Below are 24,590 nucleotides of genomic sequence, written 5' to 3' on the forward strand. Positions count from 1 at the left end.
TACTGTGTGCTGCACAGCCTGCCATGCATGCATGGATTAACCTCACCAGTCTTCACTCTCCAAAAGTACTCAGTGCTGCTGCCCTGCTCAATCCATAAATTGAATCCCCCACACTATCTTCTTCCTACACAATGTCTCTGCCCCTCCCCCATTGTCAGGACACATGCTGAGGCTCTCACCCGCTTGGAACCCGACACCTTAGGGGAACTCAGGTCTCAAAAAGTCAAATTTATTTTTAATTTTTTTTTGTCATATTAACTAGTCAGGGGGCCCGGACCCCCTAAGGTGTTGAGCTCTGTGGCATCTTCTACCACTGTTACTGTGGTAGTTACACCACTGCTGTAAAGGTTTTTACTGTTATAAGGTACTGCAGCTCTCAGCTGTATTATAGTCAGCATGCACCATTTGTATGATCCTTACTATAGTACTCTACAAAAAGGTAGTATTTAATAGAAAAGTCTTCTTGACTTCTTGTAAAGCAGGTTCCATCAGTTCATGGATTTTACTTATATTGTATGGAATGGCTGTAAAAATTCACATTACAACTTTTATAACATAAAATGTGTACTTTTATGAGGCCATAAATTGACTGTTGCCATGTTTTGTAAGGCTTTTTAGACTTGGGTGATCCAATAACATGAGTAAACTAAACATCCATTTGCATTCTTGAACTGTGAATACTTGAAAATGTAGCTTCCATTATAAGAGAAATATCAGAACCTGAATTTTCTCAAGCACAAAATAACAAGCAAGCATTGTTAGAAATTGCTATAATCATGAAAATGTGGACCTTCTTTCTTTATTTTGAAATAGCTGTTATCAATTTTCATTCTGTACAAAATTATGACATAAAATGTGTTCCAACCCTTTGAATAAAACATTGGACAAGCCATAAAACAAGAACAAAAATTATAAATCTATCCAAATATGAAATCTTGCTTCATGAAATATGATCTTACTTCAGCATGTTTTATCCAAATGCTCACAACTAAACGTACAGGTAATATGGGTACAAGAATGAAACAATGTCTGAAACATATTATAATTACCGGTATATTGTAAAATACAGTCATGTATTTATTGCAAAAAAGTTATGCTATAATTAAAACGTAAATTGTAATTAATAGTACTCAGTGTGGAATTTAATCACATGTATTAAACTTAACGGACTGAGTACTTGATGACCCACCTTAATAAGTGTCTTAATATACAGTATTAATGTATTTTACATTAATGCCAGGGTGCCATTCTGTATATGAAATTGCTGGCAAACATCTGTTCTTTATACTATGAACAAGCTCTAACACTATCACATCGCAGTACGAGATGAGTCGGTAGGCAAGCAGTCAAGTATTGCTGGTCAGTGGAAAAGAGATGTTGTACAGTGAAAATATGGAGCTATTTCTCTGATTCTAAAACAAGCATGGAGGCATCTTGGTGTTAGGCACCATACAGATGATGTGGAAAGTATACAAGGCCCAGCAATGTAATCAGTGGCGTAACTAGGAAAGTCGGGGTCCCCCATCCCCCCTCCCCTCCGCACAAGGCACATTCCTGCGCACACTATTATGCCCCATAGTGTCCCCTACGCAAACAATTATGCACAGTAGTGGCCCCTGCACACAGTATTATGCCCCATAATGGACCCTTTACATACTATTATGCATCATTGTTGACCACCCATGAACAATTATTATATTCTGGGATCTTTTCAGGCCATAAAGTATAATGATCAGAGACCCAGGAGAGGATACAAACATAAAAATCACTGTTACTTCCCTCTCCCTGTTTTTGGCGCACTCCCTGCTGATCTCTTCAATGTTCGACCAGACATCATCTGACACAGGCCGGTGTTACAACGCATAATGATGCAGGCCTGGGCCATGTGATGTTACCAAACAGGTACAAAGCCTGTTTTAGAACGCAGGAGAGGTAAGTAACAGTGTTTTTTATATTGTCTCACCTCCCCTGCCCCAATGATCATTATACTAAGGGATCTTTTCAGATATGATATCAGTGTTTTATTTTTTTATTCCTATTAGTATGTCTTTATGGAATGGGTGGAAACCCACGTAAACGTGGGGAGAACATAGAAACTCCTTACAGATGTTATTCCTGGCGGGATTTGAACCTAGGATTCCAGCGCTGCAAGGAGACGCAGACAGAGAAGCACAGGTGGCCGTGAGCAGCAGCGAGGATCAGTAAGTAAATAGGGCCCATTACCCGATGGGGTTACACTAGCAAGTAATGGTCTGTTTGAAAAAAACTAAACTAAACTAAACAAAAACACACACATCAGAGGCCCGCTGGGCCACCTAATGTCCCAGGCCCTGTGACAGCCGCTACTGCTGCTACACTGGTAGTTACGCCCCTGAATGTAATGATGTCTCTACTGTATGCAACAGGGGTGTCTCCAACAGGAAAGGCACTAAGAATGTATTGAATCAGCCTGGTGACTTCTTAGCTGTCTAAGTCAATTTGGAGAACTGAAACAGGCAAAAGTAGACAGTTCATTTTTGCTCTACTATTTTTGCTCTACTAATGTTAATGTGTATGTAATGTCTAATGTTAATGAGTAGATAATACTATTAAATGGATATTATGGCTTGTTAGTTGCTATACAGCTAGGACTATTACATTAATGTGCATTCTGTTACTTAATTTAATTACTGTATATTATTTAAGGCTATGTTCACATCTGCACCAGAGTCTCCAATGGAAAAAGTCCTGCACTGAGCCGCTTTTAGTTTAAAAAAGATGGATAACTGACTGACCCCATTGTAATCAATGGGGTCCATTAGACTCTGTGTTACCACTGTCACCTCTCTGTTGTTCGGGGTCTGTCAGAGGAACATAGCTATGTTTAGTAATATTATATGGATATTTGAAAATATACTAGAATTGGTTAAGACCTTATTTTAGTTTTTTAAAGAATTGTATAATATAATATCTTCCCATCTTTTAAAAAGTTAAAACGAAACTTCTTAAAGATTATCTATATATATTCTCATGTAGCAAATTTCCCCCTAACTTCTGCAATTGCTTATACTGCTCCTGCATGCTCTCTTATCACAGATTCTTCTCCCTATGTCCTTTATAACCTGTTAACAAGATAGGCAATACGTGTCTGTTTGGTGGGGGTTTGAGTGCCCCAGTGATCACAAAAATAGGAGTCTCATGTTCCCCTTTTAATTGCAGCAATAATCAAGCATGAGTCTATGGAACTGGTGGAGGCCAAATGCTCTTTGAATGGAGCATCAGTAAAGCTTGCTTATTGCTCAATTCAAACAGGTGACATAGGACTATTTTTTTTAATCAGTGTTGGTCCAAGTGGTTGGGTCAGCACCACACACTCCTCACCTATTTTAAGGCAATCCATTTAAAGAGGTTTCCCATGAACATAAACATATTTATTTTATACACAATTAAAGTAAAAAATATTGAAAATACAAATAAAGTTAGAAGGGTACCTCAGTTTTTATGAAAAGTTTAAATATGTGCAGGGCCTTGCTGGGCAGCCTGTTCTATGACTGTATAAGCCTTCATATACGCTGTCCTATCAGCATTTCTGCTACAAATAATCACATTATGGCAGAAACAGTACATTTGTCTGTCAGAAAGGGGTATATACTGTATAATAAGGAGAATTCTGCCCCTCTAGACTATTTATTACTGATAATGTGCTGCAATTCTGCCAGGAATAGCTAAAAATGCAAACAAATACCTGAGAAAAGCTCAAGTGACCATAGTATATGAGATCCAGCAACACTGGATTGGAAATATAGGGCAAATGCTTGCAACCAAGCAGATAGACAACCAAAAAATTATTTTTTCTCCCCCTTCCCTGAGCTTGAGCCCTGTCCCCCCCCCCCCACACACACACACACACTTGGAATTCAGCCTGGCTGAATATAGGGTATCTGCAGTGCTCCTATTAACCCCTTCCCGACGGAATATGAGCAGTGCAGATACCCTATACTTAGCCCGGATGTAGTCAGGCTGAATTCCAAGTGTGTGTGTGTGTGTGTGGGGAACTCAGTCTCGGGGAAGGGGCAGTTAGACAACCTTTTTTTCCCTCGCTACAGCACTTATCGTACAGGAAAAATATATTTATAGATTTGTAGAGCGGGCGTTTTTGGACACAGGGATAACTAACGTGTATGTGTTTCACAGTATTGACAGTATTAGTTTTATATGTGTTCTAGGGAAAGGGGGAGGATTTGAATTTTTAATACTATTTACTAATACTTTACTAATACTATTTTTATTTAATTTTTTTTGCATTCATTAGACCCTCTAGGGGTCTTGAAGCCCAGGGGGTCTGATCACTAATGCAATGCATTGCAATACTAATGCATTGCAATACATTGCAAAAATTGTAATTTCTTTTGCAGGCTGCATAGAGCAGCCTGCAAAAGAGAAGCACTGCCGGCCAGGGAGCCTTTACAGGAGCTCTGGAGGGGAATCCCCGGCAAGAGCTTTGAGGGGAATCCCCAGCCAGTTGGACTTGAAGGAGAACTGCAGCCGGCCATCAGCAAGAGCGCTGAAGGGAATTCCTGGCAGAAGTGCTTCTGCCGGTGGCCGGCCGCAGTTCCTATCTAAAGGATCGCACTTTAGAGAGTGGTCGCGCCCACTCCCTCCTCCCTCCAGCAGCATGGCGGCACCTGCCTGGACCCCTTGTACCGGGACATCGTAGAGCATCTCCGCTGTAACACTTACAGTGGAGATGTCCTAGTTCCCCATGCCTGCAATCTCTGATTGCAGGCATGATTGCAGTGAGCTCTGACATTACCGCTGTAAAAGTTACAGCGGAGGTGCCGGTTAGTATGGTGACCGCTCTGAAGCAGAGCCGTATCATTATAGTTACAGACCTGGCATTCGGACCCAGCATACAGTCACCGGGGCAGGTGCCAGGCCGCAGCATCGCCACACTCATAGCAGGAGCGTAGTGATGCTGTCAATTTCAAACTGCAGAAGTACTTATGGTACTTTCGCTAGCAGGCCCGGAACGCAAATACACGCCGGGTGCAGGCCTGAGTTTACGTGGCCACGTCACCCGGCATGTGATGGAGTGGGGGGGGGGGGGCTGGGGCTGTATTCAGGACCTGCTAACAGAAGTACCATAAGTATAAGTACTTCTGCAGTTTGAAATGAGCAGCATTGCTGCGCTCCTGCTAGGAGCGTGGCGATGCTGCGGCCCGGCACCCATCTCAGTGTGTGTATGCCAGGTCTGGATGCCGGGTCTGTAACTATGATATTGCTGAATTACTATAATGACCCGAGTATAAGCCGAGGCAGACTTTTTCAGCACAAAAACTGCTTATACTCGAGTATATATGGTAGATAGAAAGGAAACATCTAGTAGCAGGAACTTAAGAGAGGTTTAGGAAGAAAGCAGACATATTTTAATTACAGTACATTACATTTTGGTCCAAAATCACATGTCCTATGAAGTGAGACTAAGATGTCTGAAATGTTAGGGACCATTTAAATATTTTCTTTACCAATCTTGCAGTCTTTTGTCTTGATAGGCTGCCAATGAATACAACCATGAATGCAGGAACTTTCTATAGTTTGAGATCAGTCAGAAACCCAGCCATGTTGTCCTACTTGTGGGCAGATAATAATGGAGGGACACTATATGAATGACATGAGAACTCAATAGCCACAATAAGGAAATCATGTGTTAGAGGCTCAGATACAGGTACAGTGTCCAGAGTAGTCAGAATAGAGAGAAGCAGCAGAACTGAACCTAATGACTGCTAACAGAAAAAACATAACCAAACTGCTACACAATCAGTATGAGCCAAAGCCAATCTCAGGACGTTTTCACCAGATGGACTTGGCAGAGTCCCAGTCTAAAATTGACAACACAGAGGAATGTGCCACAAACTGATTAACCACGAGCAGAAGCCAAAGAGCAGAATCGCAAGCAACTCACCAAAGCGTAAGTAACAGAGCAGGGTCAACAGCGGAGATCGCAATGAAGTACTGGAGCAAGACATGGAATGATAGGTTGAGATACGTAGCTGGAGTCAAACGCCATAGAGAGGAAGTTCATCAGAGTTGAAATCTAAAGAGAAGTCCAGGTATGCAGTTCGAAGGTCAGAGCCAGAGAAACACAAACAGCAAACAAACTGACAGACGCCTGCGCAGTATGCTCTGTTCGGCGAACTGCCATAGTGCCGACACTGCAATTTCGCGCATGCGTAGTACATTCGGCGAAGTTCGCCGAACAGGGCGTACTGCGCAGGTGTCCGACGTCAAGTCGAAGAAGGAAGGGGAGGATGCAGAAGAAGACAGAGGCGGCGCTGGAGTCGTTTTTTGAGCAGCAATTGGGACGCCCCCATTGCATTTCCTGCGCTGGGGCTCGCCCCCATCGCTGCAAAAGAACTAATTAACATACCGGTACAAACTGGTATTTCGAACGAACGGCGCGGCGGAGAGCACTTCCAAAGGTAGGAGACGAATAGCCTTTCTAAAGGCTATTCCGACGTGTTACCTAGAAAAAAAAAGTTTTTTAATGGTAGAATCCCTTTAATCTAAACCTGTTTGGCAATACCATATGAAACTTTTTTGACCTGAGATACTGTAGGATGCAAACACACCACAATGAGAGACTATACACACGTGGACAAAACTGTTGGTACCCCTCATTTAATGAAAGAAAAACCCACAATGGTCACAGAAATAACTTGAATCTGACAAAGGTAATAATAAATAAAAATTGTTGATAAGCCACAAAGCTTCTGGGAGAATGTCCTATGGAGAGATGAGACAAAATTCGAACCTTTTGGCAAGGCACATCAGCTCTATGTTCACAGACGGAAAAATGAAGCATATCTTGAAAAGAAAACTGTCCTTACTGTGAAACATGGAGGAGGCTCTGTTATGTTCTGGGGCTGCTTTGCTGCATCTGGCACAGGGTGTCTTGAATCTTTGCAGGGTACAACGAAATCTTAAGACTATCAAGGGATTCTAGAGAGAAATGTGCTGCCCAGTGTCAGAATGTTTGGTCCCAGTCGCAGGTCATGGGTCTTGCAACAGGATAATGACCCAAAACACACAGCTAAAAATACCTAAGAATGGCTAAGAGGAAAACATTATACTATTCTTTTTTTTTTTTTTTTACCATGTAGATTGTGAGCCCCACATAGGGAAAAATGTACATTGTGAGCTCTATCAGTATGTCTTTGGAATATGGGATGGAAATTCATGCAAACACGCTGAGAACATACAAACTCCTTGCAGATGTTTTTTGCCCTTGGCGGGATTTGAACACCAGGACTCCAGCACTGCAAGGCTGCAGTGCTAACCACTGAGCCACTGTGTGGCCCCCCCAAAAACATTATGCTATTCTGAAGTGGCTTTCGATGAGCCCTGACCTAAATCCTATTGGAAGGAGGTTAAACATGCCATCTAGAAAAGGCACTCTTCAAATTCGAGATAACTGGAGCAGTTTGCTCATGAGGAGTGGGCCAAAATACCTGTTGAGAGGTGCAGATGTCTCATTGACAGTTACAGGAATCATTGGATTGCAGCGATTGCCTTAAAAGGTTGTGCAACAAAATATTAAGTTAAGGGAACCATCATTTCTGTCCAGGCCTGTTTCATGAGTTTTATTTTTAAAATAATTCTGTTGAAGCGAAAAGCAATGTCTGACTTTCATTTGTTCATTTTCATAGAATTGTTATTTATTATTACTTTTGTCAGATTCAAGTTATTTCTGTGACCATTGTGGGTTTTTCTTTCATTAAATGAGGGGAACCAACAATTATGTGCTCGTGTGTACATTCTTGCTTCTGGTCCTTTAATTTTTAATGTAAATTTTCAACCCTTATGAATGTAAAATAAAACAAAAACATTTTCAGGCAGTTTTTATTGGCCTGGAATTTTTCCTTGTCTTGGTCTTTAAAGGGATTCTACCACTAAAACACTTTTTTTTCTAGTTACCACGTCGGAATAGCCTTTAAAAAGGCTATTCGTCTCCTACCTGTGGAAGTGCTCTCCGCCGCGCCGTTCGTTCAAAATACCGGTTTGTACCGGTATGCTAATGAGTTCTCTCGCAGCGATGGGGGCGTCCCCATCGCAGGAGCAGCGATGGGGGCGTCCCCATTGCAGCTCGAAAACTCACCGCAGCGCCGCCTCTCCGGTCTTCGGTGTCCTCCCCTTGCCTCTTCAGCGTCTGTCGGACGCCTGCGCAGTATGCTCTCTGTTCGGCGAAGATTGCCGAACGTACTGCGCATGCGCGAAAGTTCGGTGCCCGCACTATGGCTGGGATCGCAATTTCGCGCATGCGCAGTACGTTCGGCAATCTTCGTCGAACAGAGCGTACTGCGCAGGTGTCCGACAGTACGCTGAAGAAGCAAAGGGAGGACACCGAAGACCAGAGAGGCGGCGCTGCGGTCAGTTTTCGAGCTGCAATGGGGACGCCCCCATCGCTGCTCCTGCGATGGGGACACCCCCATCGCTGCGAGAGAATTCATTAGCATACCGGTACAAACCGGTATTTTGAACGAACGGCGCGGCGGAGAGCACTTCCACAGGTAAGAGACGAATAGCCTTTTTAAAGGCTATTCCGACGTGGTAACTAGAAAAAAAAAGTGTTTTAGTGGTAGAATCCCTTTAATAAAAAGCAGATACCTATATTTTATTTATTTTCAATAAAATAAAATGTCATAATTGTGACTAGGCCCTAAAATACATTCCCAGCTACTGTTCATATAGGAGTAAAAGCACCACAGTGTGCAATCTGAACTCAGTGCTAAAGGATTAAGATGATTAGAGGGTATTGTGGACTCCTGGTATCTCTCCTAACGTCAGTTAAAATGATAACAGAAGCTCTGGACCAGTGAAAAAGCAAGATGTAGCAACACTAGTGTTAGTTGTCATCCGTCATTTCACCTAACACATTCTTAGGACATTTTATTATATCAGTGGTGATGCTACTCGTGTTTGGTTTCCCTCTTAAAGCTGTAAATAACAATGTGTGTCTTCCAGGCACAAGCCATGTTAAATTGAATAATCTGAGCGGTTAAACAGTTTACTGATGGATGTCAGCGCCATAACTGCATCTCTGATAATCAGACTGTTTTCATTTTTCACACCACATTTTCGCAACTTTTGCAAAATTGAAGCAGACTGGTTTTTGTCTTGTCAAACAACAAAGTCTAGGGAGTCCGTTTCTTTTTTTTTTTTTTTATTAATTTTACAATTTATAACTTACGGACAACAATATAACTTTAAAAAGGTTGCACAGCTAATGTACAGGAACCAGAGAGGTTCTGTGCAGAACTTTTCTCTCCACTGATTTTCGGTGGTTTCTACGGCAGAGTCTCTAACAGAGAACGGCGCAGATGTGAACCTAGCCCAAGTCTGTACATTCATGCTTAGATGTCCCCTGGGCATGTCTCGATGCCTCGGACAAGTAAATCTTTCTGTTTTGCAATGATCCTTATGACTGCGACACTTCTAACAGGTCATCTAACATTTCACATTGCAACATCACTATGAGCAAACTATCAAACAGAAATTCAATAAAAGGATGTTTGGGATACGGAGTCTGAGCTCTGTACAAATTTAATGTGATTCTTGAGGTTTGTGCCCTCTAATTTGTGTAGTACCCTTGCTAGTGTGAATTGGCTTAGCTAAAGGTGATCATGTTAATAAATAATTATAGATGAAGCATTATATTCATTAACAACAAAGTGAGAAAATTAGCTTTCATGACTGCAGGCTAAACACATTCTGTAGAGTCTGAATCGCTTCTATTAACAACTGTACATTTCAATGTGCTGTACAAGCAGGTTATACATGACATCTAGAGAGTCACTGTTATTTAATAGTACGTTGATAGCATTAATGTTACTATAAATTCATTCTACTATCATCCTCTTAACCTCTTATGGATGCAGGCGTTTAGGCTTAATCCCCATTTTTTAAAAAATTTTTTGGCATGTATCACTTTACACAAGGATAACTTTCTAATCAATATACCTGATCAACTGAGATTGATATGTAAGAGATTGATACTTTATATTGGTGGTAAATTTTTTCTGTTTAAAAAAAAAAAAATACGGAAAATGTTTTAAAAAATTAGGAAATTTCAAAATATCAGTTACTCTTCTTGCATGAAAAATAGTCATGCTTCCCAAATTCAATTACTATGTATACTTGTAGTCATCATTTTTCAACCTTCAGGATATGGCCTATGTTCGACTTCACAACTTTTTAATTTTATTTCAATTCAGAAGAATGTTTCTTTTCAAAGTTTTTTTTTTTTTTTTAACAGTTCAGGACTGGGCCATTCTTCACGGTTTAGGACACTTTTTTTTGAGGTTTTGAGGGCAAATTTTTTTTTCTCTTTGAACTATTCAAACATTTTTTCAGTTTTTTGGGTGATAAATAGGGCTTTATTTTTAAGCTGTCTTTATTTTTGCATGCTTTTTTTTTTTTTTTTTTATTAATATCCAAGAGAAAAAATCTCTGAAGGAAAAAAGGAAACAGAACATGTCTGTTTTTCACATTTTCCATGATCAGGTAGATGTGAACACATCCTTGAATAGTATAAAGAGTTGAGTATGGCTTTTGTTCCAACAAACCTCATTCTCCTCCATCTTTCCTAAAATTTGGGAACCAAATTTTACCAGATTTATTGTTAACTTGGAACAGTACATATGCTCAAGTCTTTCGTACTATTTACATGATCTCATAGAACTTCCTTGAGGATGCCATCTTAGATAAGGAATATTTATTGATCTATAACTGATACTTGATTCAGTGGGGTAATAAATTTAAAATTTCAGCTCAAACTGATATCCTATCAGAAAATGAAATAAACTAATGCACCAAATTCACATTCAAGATTCTCACCCAGTGACAAAAGACAATCAATGTCTTAGAGGTGGCAGTGCAGCAATAAGCATATTCAACTAGTGCACAAGTAAATCAGAAAACAAATGAATCCACAACATCCTATAGCTTAAGGCTCTAAAGTGAATAGCAAGGAAGTTCAAATCAATATGTTACATGAAAATGTTAAAATTATAGTTCTGAAGTCTCCTTTTATTTGTAAAAATGGAACAGATGTGTGCAAGCTAAGGTTTATAACAACATTTACTTGAGCTTAAAGTTCTCAGCATGACGCTGCATGTGTCTGTGACTTAGCATACTACTTTCAAGTGTCTTCTGTCCAATAACGTGCTAAAGCACAGGTCAAAAAAATAAATAAAAATGAGGATGTATTCCACCCATTCGAGGAATTCCACTGAAAAACGAATGTGAAAACAGAAAAATCAATGTTCTGCAAAATGTATACGATCATGTAGAAAACAAAGTAAAGGCTTATGAACTGTAACACTTTGAGAAAATGTTTTATGAATATGCTGCATTTTTATTTTTGATGATTTGGTGGGGGTTACAGTGCAAGTAGATTTTACAATACTTGTCTCAGGCCCAGTTCACATCAGCATTTGGATTTCCATTCAGGGAGTCTACTTGGGACCCCCGAATGGAAACATATACGCATTAAAAAGCGGTTACCTTCAGGAAACCTGCGAACCCCTTAGAGTATAATGGAGAGAGAAATGCAGCACTATTTTAACTGCTTTTTAATGCGTATAGGTTTCCATTTAGGGGGTCCCCAAGTGGATCCTTGAACGCTGATGTGAACCAGGCCTCAGAGAAAAAAATATTGTATGTAGGGGGAGCTCTGTATCACCTACAGTGCTGCCAAACTTTCTGAAGGTTGGACTTCCATTTGGGATCCCACATTATATTACCTCTATTCTGCTTTTCAGCTGTATGCTGCTTTTGTTTTGCTTCTTCTTCCATCACACCTACTAGGCTTCAGTTCAAGCAACATGTTAGCAAAGTAACAAAAAAATGTATTAATAGTTATTGTATTCACCTGCTCTGAAAATGGAGTGTTTCAACCATCTATTAACTTATGTGAACCGGACATTTCAATTTTAGTCTGCAATCTTACCATAAGACAACATGCCCAGTATTTGATTGAGACTTTTCTCTTGACTTCTTATATTCAGTAACTTTCTTGCTCATGGCACCTGCACCTCAAACATCTCCATAATTTACCATTTTCTTACTACTGTATCTAAACATTAAAAACCCCTTGTTATTGCTGTATTTATTCTTGTGTAGATTACTGTAAGTAATGATTACTGAACTAATCTGAATACAGCTCCTAGGCTCATCTCTCAGTCTAAACACTACACTAATGTCTCCAGTCTGTGCCAGTTACAAGTTACCATTCACCTTTGAAAACATATTTTAACATATTACTATTACCTCCCTCATCTAGCCTCTGCTCTGTGCTCACCATTATTCCAGTGATCTAATCCTTTATAATTCAAACCTTTCATTCCTGTGCAAGACGTCTGCATTCGTTCTCTAGAATGTGCTACACAGGACATTCAGATTAGTGCTGAATTATCACAGTTTCAGACACAATTTACAAGCCTCTCATTAGACAGTCTTATCCATGCTCTAACACAGCTCTTTCACTCCACCTAAGATACTTCTTCTCTATTTTATATATATACCAGCTAGCCACTGACGATTGGTTCAAGCAGCTTTGTGTTAACTTTTCTTATATTAAAATAAATAAATAAAAATAACTAAATAAATAAATATATGGTTGGGCAGTCATTCCTATTGCTTGAATTGATAATTCACCTATTATTTTATCTGATTTATATAATTTATAAAAGTACCATGCAATATGCTGGACTATTTAAATATAAAATAATAATAATAATAAATAATAATAAATAATAATAATAATAATAATAATAATAATAAATAATACATCCAACAGCAAGTGTTCAATTTTCCCTGTAGAGCTACAGCGAAGGAAATTAAATCACGGCATGACTTATGCATTGTATGGATGTTTGAATCCTCTAGAGTGAGAGACTTTTTGAAACTGCTTCCCCTCTCCAGCTAAAGGGTGAGGGTCTTGAAAATGGGACTAGCATTATTGTCTCAGCATTATCTACTAAAATGTGTAAATATGTATTTCGTTTTGCCAACCCAATAATTTTTCTGAAAATAATGGCTAAAATAATACAAGGAAAATATTTAAAACACTTGTTAGCTTCTTTCATGATATACAGTGATGAGCAAAAGGGTAACAGTGTTTTGAACTACAGCTTCAAATATGTGATTATAAAATGATGATATTTACATTTTTATTTATTTACATTTGACTTGGAACTATTTAGCATATGATTAGTTATGCAGATTATTGTCATGTAACTGCATTGTTACAGTTTTGCTCCTGGTAGTTGAAAACTCTTATAGCTCGGTATGCGATTAGGCAAAAGGTTACAGGTTCAAATCAAGGACACCATGAAGAAGATTTCCCGAGAAAAGTGAAACTGCATTATCCAGCTCATTGATAGTGGTCTCTTGGTCAAGAAAATTGCCAAACTGCACCATGTAAGTGCCAAGACAGATGGAAGAATACAAATTGAACTCCATGCATCCATTCAAAAGACAAGATGTGGACATCCAAGAAAAATTTTAGAGTCAACAAGTTGGCTCATTACAAGGTCTATCAGTTCTGGTGTGGCAAACATGACAGTGGAGGTGGCTTGCATGCTTCATAATAGTGAGATCACAGATGTCCATACAATCTCTGTATGACATGTTTTACACAATTCTGGAATCATGGCATGAAAAATGGTGAAGAAGCCTTGACTGCAATATCATCATAAGAAGCATGAGCTCGAGTTTTCAAAAAAGTACAGAAAGTGAACAATAGAAGATTGCAAATGGGTGATTTGAAGTGATGAGATGAAAGTGAATAGACTGAGCTCTAATGGGTGCAACTGGGTCTGGGAGAAACAAGAGAGAAGGGGGCTAATGGCTGGAGAAATTGAAAGAACTGTCAAGTTTGTTCGAATGAGCTTGAGGATTTGGGTCATTTCAAATCCAAAGGCATTGGGTACTTGGCCAGAAACTATGGTTGTTTCAATGCTGAGCTATATGTGAGTATTCCACAAGATGAGTTACTTAGTACACTTGATCAGGGGCATGCTGCAGAGGGTGAAGTCGCACCGGGGCCCAGGAGCCTTACAGGGCCCATAAGCACTGACATCAGTATTGATATTACAGCTTCCATGTGGCCCATTAGCCAAGGAGACCCACAGATTACCCTAACCACACTATGGTTGATTGAACTCCTTAGCACCCGCAACCATCAGTATGAAGACTTCACTGTAAGGGTGAGGTAGGGGGCTCCGGACAAAAAATTGCAGCAGTGCCCACAAGACTTTAGTTATACCACTGCACTCACGTATTATGGGTATAAAAAGGATGGCATAGTATTCCAGCAGGACAGCAATGCAAAGAATAAGTCAAGATTAAAAATGAAATGGTTTTAATGATAAAGAAGTAGAGTGCTGGATAACCCCCTATAGTCCCCAGACCTCAACTCAACTAAACACTTGACAAGAATCTGCATAAATAATCATAGGTTAAATTATGCTGGCCAAATCTATGTATGAGGTAGCCATGATAATTGTCTATAAAGTGATTGTAGTCTCACGTTCGTACCTGTAGTGGATGGTCAGATATGGAGCCTGAAAGTCAAAAGTTCAAACATTTGTTACACTTTTGCTTGTCATGTATATTGCCAATACAAAATGTTGAAAAGTTTTTAGGATGTTTGAAAACAGATAATCTGGGCACTTACCCCAGATTTTATAGGTTGTTCTTGGACAAAAAACCATGGGTGTATATGTATTCAGGATGCATCTATATTTAGTGTGTATGCTATAGGACTTTAAACAAACCTTTATACTACTAATGTTATATGGTGTGATCAGTAATTACATCTCTTTGTGCGAGGAGTATAGCCTGGAAAGGTCAAAAGAAAAGTTATCTTCTCTGTCACTTACACAGAATTTGTATTGATTGGACATGCTGAACTTTTATTCCATGGGATTACTGAATATCATTCAGCCTGCAGATCACTTGAGTAATGGGTAGGCATGTAATTGACCCGTGTTAGTATTATATGCAACACAAAGTTGTCGTTTCATTGAGCTAGCTAAAGACTGACTGATTTTTAGAACTTTCTTAGCTTCTGAAATTGGATGCTGAGGTCTTTATAGCAACTATTACAATTATTTGTTTCAGCCTTAATTCACAGCAAATGCAGCTTTCCTTCGCTTTCACGTCTCCATGTGGATGAACATGCTCTATTTTATCTAGCCATCATTTCAGATAATGAGTTGTACTCTGAACTTTAAACATTCTCATTTTCTCACTTCGTCCTTTATCAGGTTATTATGAAACAGAGAAACTCAACCAACAATAGACTAAATAGAAAGAACAAAAGGTATATGTCCTAAACTGAACTCGATTTCGCTTTATGAAGTAAGTTTTCGGTTTCTATAAACTAAAAATTTAATGATCTAGGAAAATTTTAGACAGATTTAAATGCTGTTGAAGCATACGGTTTTTAAAGAAAAATTAACCTTAAATTATACCATACAAGTATGAAGGAGACGATCTTGCCCTCACTATTTGTCAGTCTGTAGCATTTTCCCAAAACTAACAGTCTTGTTGAAACCCTACAGAGGACAAACTAAACTACTATTAAAAGGAGTTGTCACAGACCCATGTAAGAGATATTATCCACAGAAGTGTCCATCCATATCAAATGGGTGGTAATTAGAGAGGCGCGAATCAAAGTGGAATTCGATCAGGAATTATTCGGTTCGCATCGAATCTGGATTTCCTCATGCTTTGTGGTAATGAATCACATTTTTTCTAAAAATGGCTGCTGCATATTAGGACATGGGGCAAGGAACTCTGGGAATGCGGGATCACCCACAATGTCATGTGTGCAGCCAATCAGCAGTCAGCCAGCCCTGTGATGTCACAGCCCTTTAACACTTTAGCAACCGCCCACAGCATCGGGATCGTATGTTAGCTGTAACTGACTACCCACACCCTGCTCCATAACCCCCAGTCAGACCAAAGCTCCAAGTGGGGTTTTAACCCCTTGGATGCTGCTGTAAAACATTTCAGTGGTATCCAAGGGGTTCCGAGATGCTACATGTCCCCATCGGCAACCCCACGGCAAGATCCCATGCTGCTAGTAGCCCCCAGTACATGGTTGATCCTGCCCAGAAGTGAAGAAGTTAGCCTATGCAGCTGGATAGGCTGATTTCCTCAATAGACTGCAATATACGTGTATCAGTGCATCACTGATTCAAGTCCCCTACTGAGACTTCATTAAAGCCACTGCAAGGCACAGTGTTCAATGCCACTATACAGGCTCTCTGAAGCCAGGAAATAGCTGTTTTTTTTTTGTTTGTTTGTTTGTTTTTACACGATTTCCGTCAAATTAATTTGATCGAATTGAATCATATCAGAAAATTTGACGAAGCTGCTGAATTGAATTTTTTTGAAAATTCACTCATATCTAGTGGTAATCCAACACCTAGACCCCCGCACTGATCTAATTGTACTGTTACAAGGGGTTTACAAGATGAAAGCAGCTCTACTGATTTACAAGTGCATAGGACCAGAGCAATATTACCCTGTAATACCTTTACAGTGTATATCTCTGTACACTGCATAAAGCTTCCAGTTCTATACACTTTAGGGAATTGCAAATGTGCTTACATTCCTTGTGTACAGCTTCTAGCAGCCAGATCAGCTGATACGGATGACCAATCCTGTGGATAAGTCATCAGCATACAATATCCATAGGTCCCAGACATCCCCTTGGACTATTGTCCCTTCTTTGGCTGCAGAGCAAATGAGGGGTGAGACCAATCCAAAGGGGTTAGAATTCAGATTGATTTTGCCCTGCTTCAGATGGGCATAGCAGGTTAGTTTTTTTCTTCAGCCAGTTGTTTTACAGAATAATGAGGAGAAGAGGGGGGGGGGGCATGGCTGAGCTCTCAGGACACACATTTTCTCTTTTGAGAAAGTATAACACTGGTTGGATGAACACATGCAAGTAAAATCTAAATAAAATAAATGATTATCAATCATAAACATTCCGATGTGAATGATTTTGTAATACCAATAATATAATTTCAGATTCTAGATTTCCGTTTTCCATTAAGCATAAAAGGAAGCTCACACTTGGCAGTTTCCTCAATTTTTTTTTTTTTTTTTCAAAATGTAAAAAACAGAGGCTTCAATGACTCGCTGTAACATCTTGAAACATGAGCAGGACTGATCCATCACATCTTTGTCATGTTTTTCTCTCAATGTGATTAATGTAGGTAAAGAGAAGTGTCAAAAAACGGAAATCATGGATTTTCAGAACCATTATACAGTTTTCAATAAAAGCAGTTCAGGTCTTTACTGTATCTGCTACTTTAAAGGGATTTGTCCATGAAAGACATTTATGACATATCTGTAGGAAATACCATAAATATGTGATAGGTGAGTGTCCTGGAGAGGGGGGCCTGGATCTCTCTCTAAAACGAAACACCCAAGTTCCATTAACTGGATTTCCCTTTACCCCATTGCTGCTGGCATCCAGACTTACAGAGAGGTTTACAGACTCAGAATGTTACACTGTTTCCAGAACTTCTATTGAAGTGAATAGGAGCTACAGAAACAGCATAGAATAGTGAGTTATGTTTCTGTAACGCCTGCTCACTTCTATGGGAGCTGCAGAAACAGCATAGAACAGTGAGTTATGTTTCTGTAACTCCTACTCACTTCTATGGGAGCTCCAGAAACAGCATAGAACAGTGAGTTATGTTTCTGTAACTCCTACTCACTTCTATGGGAGCTCCAGAAACAGCATAGAACAGTGAGTTATGTTTCTGTAACTCCTACTCACTTCTATGGGAGCTCCAGAAACAGCATAGCTCAGGGAATTACATGGTTTCGGAAAAACCTAACCATTGCTGACAGTCTGGATTTCACCTCAGCAAGATTAGTGAACTTGAAAGGATTGCTTTTAAAGATAGGTGAAATTCCAGACATTGGACCTGCATCTATCAGACATTTATGAAATTTCTTATGGATATATTGAGGATGTATTTTGCGGGAAAGCCCTTTCACGATGAATTGACGCAGCAGATTTGTTGCCAAAATTTCTGAGACTGTTTATCTAAATGGAAACAATTACATGAATACTAGCTATAAGAAATTCTCTTTTTTTGTTGACATTTTGGAACAGCTTTGTACAAAGGCTAAGTCTGAACCTGGTCTAAGGTATATGAGAAGAGGAAATTGTTAGTAAGCATGTATAGCAATCCTATAATATAATCTGCAATGCTGTAACAAAACATTAGACACTTTAGTTTTGGACATATTTTATTTGTAATTCTGCTACTTATGCTGTTCCGCCTGATACTTTCTTTATCAGCGATAAGTGTTTCCATCGTTCTAGTAGCGATTATTTTAGCACTTTGATTCAACATTGATCCACTTCAAGAGAACTTCAATGGTAGCTACAATACTTGACAGCTTTGAAATTGTTCTCTGCTTTTTATGTTTTCAGTAAGAAAACCATAGCCCATATGCACGTTGTATGGTGGTGCCCCCAGTTAACGTCCCCCTACCCACTGATACAATGTAGCTAGACTGGACAGTTGGTAACAACAGCTGGACACACTGGATCAATGTGAGAAGTCATTGCTTTCATGAGACAAATGCTTTAAAATGAAGCTGAAAACTAAATAGTATACTTTTGACAAGTTGTTAAAAATTCTTTTGAACTGCTTCCTAGTTATTTCTGATTCTGGGAAAGCTAGGTGATATCTAGTTTGTCTATTTTTACAGGATTCACAGGACTTCTTATGGAAAATCTGTAATGAAGAACTTAGCCCCTAACAATATACAGTGCTATAGTATATTCCCTGCATCTAGATTATTCTCTGACTAAGCAGATTTAGCTTTCAGGTCTTTAAGGTTAGGATTATACGGCAACTTTGTCCACTGCTCCTGTTGGGTGACCAAAGATCACTGTATTGCTCTGCGTCTCCATTGCTAATGTAAGCAAATGGAGTTGCATTGTGACCCTGAAGGTGCTGCTGCTTCAACTATTAGTCACAAAAAGATCAAGCAATGCTGGATTTTTTTTTTTATTTTTTTTTTCGGATGGAAGTTGCAGCTGCAGAAACCTTAGGTCACAAATAGACTCCATTCACTTACATTAGTAAAGGAGTCGCAAGGTGAAATGGTGATCTTAGGTCATGTGACAGGAGTCATGGTCAAAGTGACTCTTTAGCCTTACTCTAAAAATATGATTTATACCCCCTTTGGATACTTTTGTCAACCTAGTGGTCATATTGTCACATAGGTACAAATGAGAAATGGCTAAGCATAATAATAAAGTACTTTACAACCCAAGATAACTGACAGAATCTTAAATAAAATCAGAGACTTTTATATTAGAGGGAAACTTTCTTTAAAATTCAGAATAAAAGTTGCTTTTATCCGCAGCCTCCGCATGTATCACCTAAGTATTAACACAGATGCACAAGCTCCTTACAAGGATGTGTCACAGAGGGTGTATCACTAAAAAGCACCTGACACTCCCCAGAGAGCGATTTTTACAAACAAGCACATATTGTTAATAATTTAACAAGGAATGGCTTTACTTGCAAAACTAGGGCAAGGTGGTGTAAATTGTGCTTACGTTTGTCAGATGCAATTTACAGTGGCTGTCATTTTTACACACTGTGGCATGCACTGTGTGACACTGTGCTGGAGGCTTTTCAATTATATGCAAATTATACAAATTAGGAGTAGTTTATGCAGATTTGGAGAGTCTACCCCAGTGCAGTAATTAAAAGGAAGGCATAGCAAATAAAATGCATGCTAATGAGATTTTGCAGTATGAAGTTTTCCTGTTCTTGACTGTCAGTTGGGAGCTGGCGGTAAAAAGAAAAAAACTGACATTTCTCTTTTATCCCCAAACACGACAAATCAAACGTTGGTGAAAGAAGCCAATAACCATGGATTTTATTATTACTGAAACCTGGATAAACAAGTTAATTAAGTGCATGTGGATGTGTCCCATCGCTGCTTTGCACGTGATGTATGACACTTCCAGATCAATATGGAGATCTTAATTGCCACAACAAGGGAGGAAAAGTAAAGTATGCAACTTCTAGAGTGCCAATATCTTCCCACAGGACTGCGCTATGTCAATGTGTTTTTTTTACATATTAACACAATAGAACTGAAAAAGCACAGGGGTATGTCAATGTTGCTGCTTGCAAAACATTGCACAAAATATATATTATTTTTATTTCCTGTCTTGAGGCGAGATAGGAGATACAAAGAGGGTTGTATTGTTTAGTCAATCTTTGCACTTTACTTGATTATAATACCACATGACATATTCTCAATAAGGAACCATCTTCCAAGAATAAAGCAACTAGATCAGGTGGATGCTAGAACTCCACACATACTTGATGCATGCACACATACAGTCAGAGAGAAAGATCAAGGAGTACAAGGGGAATACCAGCTTTTATAATCTGCCATCAGAAAGGCATGAAGCTTTGTTGCTGAAATAGATGTATCAGCAAGGAGCCTGCAGTTTCCCCAGCTGCATATCCTGTTATTTGCAGACATAGACACATGGATTTGGCATGGGGGATGGAAAGAGTGGGATCAGATTAAGAAAAATAAATCAGAGTGAGTGCGAAGGAGAGTTACAGAAGGAAACCTTGCAGTCATGTCATCGTAGTAACCGAGTGACATTAATGAGACATGGAGATGGTGGGGGCATCTGCTCAATATAGCAAGGTGGGTGTTTTATATCAATATAACCTTAAGCTTAGCTAAAGTAGACAAAGGAGACAGCACACTCTCTAGTGGCTATACTGTACATTAATGTACATTAGTAGTATGGATATAGTTACCTTCTTTCTCCATGAATCACATAAGAACTCCGGAAGAAGCCAAGTAATTCATTCTCTATAATAGCGTCATAAATTATCTTCAGGTTATAACGTTTCTGAGCCTCCAGGGTCCTGTTCAGAACAACCACTAATACCTGGTTAGGTGGATAAGCAAAGTAGTTTAAAACTTTGACATCCCCTGCAACTTTGTCCTCTGCCACTTGGACTCTCATGACATATAACCTGTGAGCATGGACCACAATGTATCTGCTGGAGTTCAGACATTCAATCTCCACATTAAGTTCTCCAGAAAAAGTAAAGCTATCCATGAATGCAGTGATCATGAGATTATAGTGCAGGGGTCTCAAGTGTGTGGGTAATCTCAGGTAAGTCCATGGCTTCCAGTCTTCTTCCTGCTCCTTCTCCTGCAGATGATTGGTCCCATCCTCAGCATCCTTCCCTACCTCCAGATTTTGGTTAAACCTGGCTGCCTCCAGGATGCTATTGTTAGCTGTCCTAGTGGATCCATCTGTACATTCCTCAAAGCGAACACTGAGGAACACTGCAATAATAGTCACAACGATCAGAGCCAAGATGGACAGAGCAAAGCCCAGGACTAGCTTCCTGTGGACAGTGATTTGTCTCTCAGTGGTCCTTGGTCTCACAGCCACTGGGTCAGCCCACTGGTCCTGCAGCCCTCTGCCGTTCCTCATGCTGGAGTCTTGGATCACCATGGAGCTGTTAAGTAAGCTGCTTTTCTGTCCCTTATTGCCCACATCCATAGCAGCTCATCCTGGAAGTCCAGAGAAGAAGGGATAGCAGACTAGCACTCTGCAAGAAGATGTCCCACACTCACACTCAAAGGTCACTTCATATTCCAGAAGAAAAGCAGCTGACAAGGAACCCTAAGTACAGGAGGTCATCACTGGAATCCTACTTGTAAGATTCTGGGACTGAGCAGGAGCTGCAGGAACTTGGGAAGGAATGGCTTTGGTTCTGGACAAGCCACTTTGTTTATAGTGGGCTATTCAAGGCAACTCTGTGCTTATGAGGGGGAGGAGAAGTGACAGGACTGCATGACATTTCACAGAACTCCAATCGTAGGCAAGGAAATCACACACACTTCTGATTGGGCTGGTGTCCCCTTCTCAGGAAAAGAACCCAGATCCAAGACACAAATACATCCCGGGGAAGTTGCTGTGCTTCCAGCAGCAGGCTCATGTCCTAGAGCATCCCCATCTGGCCAGCACAGCTTTCCTGAGCACACACTCTACACGGTGGATGCGGATTCCTCTTGCAGCATCTGCTCTCTTCTGTGTCAAGCAATGCCAGGGACAGTGGACCAGGACTGCTCAGTCACCAGGATCCAGGGAGCCAAGCAGGATGCTAGCAGACAGCACAAGACAAGGCAAGTGGAAGAGTGTATTGACAAGTATTTGCTAGCTAGTGGTGGTGGCTTACAATGATCTTCCAAACACCCAGCTTGCTGTACTGAGTGTATAAAATGAGCAGAGCAGATGCCCCCACCATCTGCATGTCTCATTAATATCCCTCCTATACCACAGTGGCTGCAAGGTTTCCCTCCGTACCTCTCCTTCATTCTCATTCTCCCTCTTCTATTTATTTTTCTTAATCAATCTGTTTCCTATTCTTTCCCTCCCCCATATCCAGTTCATCAGCATATGTCTGGCAATAACAGGATCTGCAGCTGGGAAAAAATGTAAGCTCTTTGCTGATACATCTATCTCAGCAGCAACAGTGCTTGATGGCTTCTTGATGTGTCAAGTCATAAGATGTGTTATTCCTCTTGTACTCCTTGATCTTCCCTTTATATGTGTGCATGCATCAAGGAAGTGGGGAGTTTCACCATTAACTGTATTAAACCACTTTACACACAGGATGCAGTTTCACATCATTTGCCATGTTGTCTGTGTGACATGAGGCAAATATAGAAATCCAGGATTACTAAAGCAACAGTTTTAAAGATTATTCCAGTATGTCAAGTAGTCTATCACATAACTTGTACAATAATTAATGACATTTTTAATAAGATTCATTTAAACTACCGCAGATATATAAGTTCGGATAAAAGATATATATACAATATATATATATATATATATATATATATATATATATATAGTGTCCTCTGATTTTTATAAGATTTTAACAATTGTTTTATACAATAATATTTTTGCCATTTTATAATTAAACCTATTCTGGGAAAGCTGGGTGATGACCATTGTAGCCACCAATGCAAATCCCTTTAGTTAAACAGTAATATAGAAGGTGATGTATCATTGCTCAGTAGCAAATCTACAACCCTAAAAGGAGACGTAATAATGGTTACATTGCTTGCCACCCAGCTTTCTAAGAAATAGTTGTACTCACAAAAAGGCTAAATAGAATCTTTAACAGGCTGACAAAAGTCTACAACATATGTCTGTACTAGTTTTTCCAACCACACATACTTATGTATTCAACATAGACAATAGTAAAGTTTGGTATATTAGTTAAAAGCTTACACAAATGGATAGGTTTTGTGCTTTAATACAGATGTTAAGATACAGATGTTAACAAATACCCATACACCTCCAGCCTATATAATTACTCAGCTTTCTGAGACTCCTAATTGTCAGACATGAGATCACAGTGTCATTTTTCAAATGTGTGATTCTGTAACCTAAGAAAGCTGGGTGACAGTACCTGTGAAAGTAGCTGCAGCACAGTAAGCTGTGGCATAGAAGTTACTAGCACAGCTAAGGCACAACTGGAAGGATTGTCTTACAATTTAAGATCAGAAGATATCTCAAGCTTTTGTCAGTCCTGAATTTCCTTATAAATTCATCACAAAGACAGTTAAAACTGTTGCTGTTTTATATTAGTACAGTAATACAGAGAATGCTACACAACATTCACACAACATGGCAAATTGTGTTACTTGTGGATATGGAGACGGAGATAATGAGCAAACATTGATCTGGAACATAACCGAGAGAGTGAGGGTAAAGGAGAAACACACAGGGGAAACCTACTGTAGCAGCCATTGTAGTATGGGAGGGGTATTAATGAGACATGCAGATGGTGGGGGCATACGCTCCACTCAGTCTATACACTCACTTCAGTCAGATGGTTGTTTTTCCTCATTATAACCTTCTATCACTAACTAGCCAATACTAGTGAATACAGGACGCACTTGCCTTGTGATGTCCTTGGTCCCCTAAATCATGGTGACTGAGCAGTCCTGGTACACGGTCTCTGTCAGTTTGACACAGAGGAAAGCAGATGCTGCAAGAGGAATGCATATTCAGTGTATAGTGTGTGCTCAGGTAAGCCGCACCGTACTTCTCCTTTATTCTGATTTCCTAAATCATTCCGTTTCCCATACTTTCCATCAAGCTGATATCTGTAAGTATGACAATAACAGGACATGCAGATGTATAACAGTGCTTGATGCATTACTGATATGTTAAAGCATGCATGTGAAATTGAGTAGGGGTCATCTCTGATACCACAGGTACTCTGCCTCCTAGCTCTCTAATCCTGTGTTGTGTAAGCATTCAACAGATCAGATTAACCTCTTCCAAACAATAGCCGTATTATTACTATAGTAACACCTGATAAATGTGGTGTAAATTGCAGCAACAATATTTTAATGTCACAACAATTTCAGATGTCTTAGCACATGAGTCCTGGTACAGTAGGTGCCATTAATGATTTCTTGTTATTATC

At 39.7% G+C, this 24,590-nt stretch overlaps 1 protein-coding gene across 1 annotated transcript in view; it reads right to left on the bottom strand.

The window, feature by feature from the left end:
* TRHDE (thyrotropin releasing hormone degrading enzyme) overlaps positions 1-22,827 on the bottom strand; it is a 498,184-nt gene extending 475,357 nt beyond the window's left edge. The window contains exon 1 of the mRNA XM_075274325.1: positions 20,880-22,827. Within this exon, the coding sequence (XP_075130426.1) occupies positions 20,880-21,640 (761 nt within the window). The 5' untranslated portion in view covers positions 21,641-22,827. The remainder of the gene's footprint in view (positions 1-20,879) is intronic.
* Between the last annotated feature and the right edge of the window lie 1,763 nt (positions 22,828-24,590).

This window comes from Leptodactylus fuscus, chromosome 5 (genome assembly GCF_031893055.1).
Source record: "Leptodactylus fuscus isolate aLepFus1 chromosome 5, aLepFus1.hap2, whole genome shotgun sequence".
NCBI classification, from domain to species: Eukaryota; Metazoa; Chordata; class Amphibia; order Anura; family Leptodactylidae; genus Leptodactylus; species Leptodactylus fuscus.